This window comes from Mytilus californianus, unplaced genomic scaffold (genome assembly GCF_021869535.1).
Source record: "Mytilus californianus isolate M0D057914Y unplaced genomic scaffold, xbMytCali1.0.p SCAF_4, whole genome shotgun sequence".
NCBI lineage: Eukaryota > Metazoa > Mollusca > Bivalvia > Mytilida > Mytilidae > Mytilus > Mytilus californianus.
The window spans coordinates 56,349,026-56,355,025 of record NW_026262690.1 but is presented as its reverse complement, the minus strand read 5'-3'; the positions used below and the strand labels follow the sequence as shown (position 1 = coordinate 56,355,025).

Genomic DNA, 6,000 nt, shown 5'->3' with positions numbered 1-6,000 from the left:
AAGGGCATCATCTTTGTCCCACGGACACATTCTCCATTTGTTAAGTTATTTTTTAAATCAAGAATGATCAATGGTATTTTTAAAAGAACTATTCTGAGCTCCCCATATAGACATATAGATGATCGTACACTAATGATTATACACTATAAGAATCCCTAATGTCTGTACCTTTTATTTGCTATAGCAAGTATTTCGAATTGCAACATTACTTTATATATCAGTGGTATTTACTCAATATTTTTCTATAATTTAATATAGTTTTATATTAATATTACTGTAGTAACATTAACAGTACCTATTTCACTGCACAAGAGGCACATTTCGACAATACACCGTACAGCGTTGTGAAATTTGCCGTTCAATTTTTGTTTTAACCCTGTAACCGATGGATATCCTCTCAAAAACATTTTGAAAGAAATTCATATGATGCAATTCTGTCACATACATAAAATTATTGAATTTCTAGATTGCGTGGTGACAGAAGACGATCAATCTCAAAATTTTCAGGTAACATGTGCACAACTTTTTTGTATAAAACAATATTATCCTTCTCTTCATTAAAAAAAAATAAGTGGCATACACCAAAGAAAATCGTGTACGAGGATTCTCGACTTCTCTTCCATTTATCTATTTCAGCCATAGTAATAGCTTTGTGAATTTAATATACACTGCCATGCAAAACAACTCCCCTTCCCCCTTTAGAAAAAACCCCAAAACAACCTAAATACAGAAGTAAACAACCTTCTATTAAACACTTCAAAGAGAAAACACAAGACAGGACAAAATGACAAGTCTTTCCCTCAACTCCGATGTAGTTGTCTCCCTTTGATTACTGATCAGACTTTTATAGTGCTGTACCAACAGGTAAATTATTACTCAAAAAGGATAAATACTCCCTATCCTATAGGGATGAGATTACAGCTTGTAATACCCATGACGATGAAAAACAGAAAATATTTAAACAGAATTTGAAATTAGGAAAAAAAAACACTAGAAACAATTTCATTTTGTAACACTCACAAGGCTCTTTAGGCGTGCACATTTTCATTTATTTTATAGTAGCACGGACGTATGTTTTAACAATACAAATTCTTGTTAATGGCCAAAAGAACAACGATAAAAAGAACTTTTAGCTTGCAGCAATGAAACTTAATTTCTATGAAACGCTTAACGAAGAACAGGTTAATTGTGTGGTGATTGTATTTTAAAGCAGTATATATAGAATATCTGTTGGAACACATATGTAAATGATAACTTAGTAAAGATCAAAATCAGATTCCTTTTCGTGATTCCAAAACTGTTGTCAAACCTAGAAAGTAGCAGTTGATTCAGGCCTTTTGATGCAAAATCTTAAGTTTTAATTCTACATTCAAAACAACATTCACTCTGTTTTATAGTTAAATCTTATGTTCTTGGTTAATGCAATATATCATAAATATTATTTGATTATTATTCTTGTGATAGTTATATGATAACACAAATCGACAGTATAAACACACTCACACACACGTGCGTTCTCGGTGAACGTGCTTAACTTCAAAATGATCTTTTCAATACTGAATATTCACACAATGTTACCAGATGATTCAAAAATCATTAATTTATTCCAATTCAAAATGGCGATATTTACATAGCACATATTGGAATAAATATTAGATGAATTCTATAACTGCAAGTACACCAAACCGATCAGTCATTAACGACCAATACTAATATTGAACACGCTTGGAAAAAATACAAACAAATGTTGTACATTGGGGGATATTATTAGATATATGCATAAGTAGACTAAGAAGCAGACGATATTAAATCTGCTAAAGATTGATCGATCCTCAGTTCAGTCAGTGGTAGCGAGATTCCTTTACTTTAAGAAGAATGGCTCTAAAAGACATAATTAGCGACCAGAGCAGTGTGCGGAGTGTTCTTTGAAAATGGTCGGTATAAGTACTTTATGTTGTTTTTTCTGGACGGATTAATGTACCATTTATATTATAGTATGCTACGGGAAAACCCATGTACATATAAACAACAGCTGATTATCATTTTCTGAAGCTTTAATGAGGTCTAATTAATCTCACTGATCACCGGAAGTTATTGAATTGCAAGGATGTGATGGAAATAAGCAGACGAGAACTTGTTCCGAGGATTTACATAATAAAAATGCAAACTCTAAACACTGTAACAAGATGAGAAAAATAAACTTTAAAGGATGTAAAATGAAGCTACAACGAAAAGTATCCACAAATAATTTTTGGAAAGTTGAGTGGAATATTGTTTAGTTTACCCCTTCAGTATTATAGTTTTTGTGACATATGTTTCTATGAAATGTGATTTTAAAAGAATCTTAAAAGAGTTGCGAGATCTTGGAGATATAAAGCTGTATTGGCATAATGATTATTGATGTGTAGTTTAGTTCTGCATAAGGAAATGGCTCTGACGCCAAGATATAAGCAAAGAACTGAGTCTTTGCCTAATGCATTACATGTTATGTTCGGAAATGGCCAAATCAATCCAGAAGACAATCCAAATCATTTGGTATACAAAAAGGTAAGCGGGAGTGTTATATAGCAATTAAATGCTAATTTAGAATAAAAACTTCCAAATGCAAAATCAGACACCCATTTTATGTACCTCTCTCTTCACAATGTTGAAGGCAAATAATAATGTGAGTGTCCTAGAAAGATGCAGTTATGTGCTAGCTGTTTACTCAGTTTTGGGAATGTTAATTATATAAAATATTCTAATTTCCTTGTTGCATATCATAACGAATTTCGAATTTAAAGAAGTAGTAGAAAGGTATTAGCGTAATTAAAAAAAACAACAAACGATTTCATTGCTCTCAAATTTCTGTTGGATTGCTATAGGTTAGCCACAGGCTTAGCCTATATATATAAGTACTCACGCACCTGTTACAAGATGGAACCATAGACAGGAACAACTTGCAAAATATAATTCGTTGCTTGCAAGCATCGAAAGTTCATGAAGTTAAGACCTTTTGACAACATTTTAGTTGAAAAATGTTGACAGTTTATTTGACTCACGATCTTACACTATCGGCTTTAAAATGTGTCAATTCTGTTGAAAGAACCCAGATAGTTTAAGGATGTTCGCTCCTCTTGTTTTTGAATTTTTGTTAGATATTCGGAATCCTCTGGTTTTATCTATGTAGTGCTATTCAAAATTTTGGCCGCTAATCCCTACTTTTCTTTTCATAGTTTTATTACAAATAGTTTAATAAGCCAAATTTGAAAATCTTATAAAACTCTTATTAATTTTTTTCATAGTTTTCGAATGAAAAAAGGTGCCAATGTTAAATATATGAAAAATCTAGAGAGAATCATTTCCTGCCAAATTTTCAATAGATCATATGATCTTATATCTCAAAAACAAGGACACGAACCTATAATTTTTTTCTACTTTTTAAGTTTCGTTATATATATATACTATCAATTTATAACAATCTTTCAAAATGCTTGTTATTTTGAAACAAAGGAGCGAACATCCTTAAGTTCTGTAGGTTTCACCGCCAGATATGGTGAATTAAGATTTTCAATATAGGTAGCCGTTAAGGAATATTCCGAACCTAATCATGTTTTGTTATTTCAGCAAAAAGTTAAGTGGCCAAGTGAAAAAACAATATTTATACACATTTGAGTTTAAAGAGAAAAAGGCCGATCACACATCATTATATCAATAATAACTATTGATAGTCGTATATTCAACTAGGTCAAACTATATATCAACATTTTGCATTTAAAGGCACTTTTAAATCAATTTGCACATACATGACATAGACATATATTTTCATATCTAAGCAAGACACAACAAATGATCTTACTCCAGAAGAGAGGACATTGTAAAACTTGTGTGTCCGATGTCTTTGCCTTTGTACTTGTTTCGGAGGTACACACTGTAACTGATTTATTAATGTTTAACATATACATTGCTTGTTTCAAAAATTTCTCAGAATACTGATATTTATAGATAACTCTATAGTGAGATTTCTCTAGTAACATTTAAAGTTATCATATTAAAATCCGTCACAACCCAAGAGTTCACTGTGGTATATAGAAATATGGTTATCCCTTGGTCTTCTTCCGACCGACAGTAATACCATTGCCACGTTCTCTACACGTTATAAACCCTTGCACTAACTCTTTGAGGGGTGCGTAGATGTCCTGTTGTAATTCTGTCCATATTCTATATATCCTTATTTTCCAGTGGCATTCCAGCTTTCCCATCCTTCACAAAGTTGATTGGCCCGTTCTTGACCATAGTTCTTTAAATGTTGATGCATTTTTCCAGAGACATATATATATGTCTCTGATTTTTCTGACACCCTAAATGACATTGAATTTATTATTTAATGCCTGATAGATCTCTTGTGGCCCTTCTTTTTCTCAACCAGTTTCTGTAAAAGAATAAAGTAATATCATAGTTTTAACATAAAACAGGCCGTTGGTTTTCTCGTTTTAATTATTTCACACTGTTTCATGTCTAGGGCTTTTTGTTCATTGTTTAAGGCAATGCGATGACCTCTGGTTGTTTACATCCTCTTTATTTGGACTATGTTGGATAGTTGTCTCGTTTACAATCATACCACGTCTTTTTATTTTTTACGTTTTATATAAGTTTGGATCGTACATGCGCATGGTGATGTTTAAATTTGAGCTTTCTACCCATCCATATACACTTTCAATTTTCAAATTTCATGCCTATTCTCCCTCGCCCTACTCGTCCGAATTTTAAGTATTTCTACTCTAAATTCAATTGGCTTTAAACTATCATTTGTATGTTTCGAAGCTTAGTTTGGCGTCCATTTCGCTAAACTTTTATACATTATCGTGTAGGTGCTAGCTGAAGATAGCCTTCGGGTACGTGATTTTCTCGCTGCGTTGAAGACCCATTGGTGGCCTTGGGCTGTTTTCTTCTCTTTGGTCGGGTTGTTGCCTCTTTGACACATTCCATTCTCAATTTTATCACGTAAAAAATTAACTCAGCTTGTTGGTTAGTAGTACAAATCAGGGATTTGTATTCATATCAAATTAACATGTTCTATTCATGTAATAATTGCCACTGGATGTGAAACACCAATCTATAATATTCATCTTAGCATATGCATACACAAAACACACTAATTTAGTTTTCCCCATATGTTCAGGTTACGTGGATATTTTCCCAGAAAATTAATATTGCAAAGCAAATCCAATTCTGATTGCGTGGATATTTTTTAAATTTCACCAAAAATTTGAGAACTGTCTAGTCTCTCTCGAAGATTAATCTACTCTACTTCCGTAATGTACTTGATATTTGGTTGTATCATCAAATACTGACTTTGCCAAACGAAATTAATATTTAATCAAGCTAGTTTTTATACTACATATTGCTATATATCCATCGAGTTTCAAAATAAACCTTGGAGATTTATTCTATATTCTTTTCAAGTTAAAAACTGTGAACAAAATTGCATTTTTTAATTCACATGATAACAGTTTGAGACGGGATATATAAGGGGAACCGAGATACTGAAAACTTCCTTTTACCTGAGACTACTATAACGCATGTGTTATAGTAGTCTCAGCTTTTACCAATACTGAAGCCTATTGTCCCATGACCCAATGTAGCTTCCTGCATCGTTGCAATTCGAGAGATATTTGGAACCTAATAAACTAGCAAATAGTATGTCCCACGAGACACATAGTACCATTATGGTATTTATCGTGCTCATTATGGTATAATAAGTCAGCTTTGGGACTATGATACTGAGAAATTATGTAATGGTCACATGATGATAGTGGTCACTATGCATCACAAATAAATAATGGATAGATGAAGAAGAAATGTTCACGGCAGTGAACAAAAACAAAAATAACGTTTACCTGTTTACTGACGTGCAAGTTTTTTATACAATCAAAACCCTTGTGTAGTGCGGGGCAAGGACGTATAACTAACATACTTCCTTGTGCTGGGACATAATATATTGACTAGTCCCAGTGTAGT

The 6,000-nt window shown here is 32.6% G+C and overlaps 1 protein-coding gene across 2 annotated transcripts in view; it reads left to right on the top strand.

Annotated features, from left to right (window-relative positions):
* The first annotated feature begins 1,634 nt into the window (after positions 1 to 1,634).
* The window catches only part of LOC127698478 (regulator of G-protein signaling 7-like), a 115,255-nt gene continuing 110,889 nt past the window's right edge, over positions 1,635 to 6,000 (top strand). For both annotated transcript variants that reach the window (XM_052201962.1, XM_052201961.1), the window contains exon 1: positions 1,635 to 2,547. In XM_052201962.1, the coding sequence (XP_052057922.1) occupies positions 2,401 to 2,547 (147 nt within the window). In that variant the 5' untranslated portion in view covers positions 1,635 to 2,400. The remainder of the gene's footprint in view (positions 2,548 to 6,000) is intronic.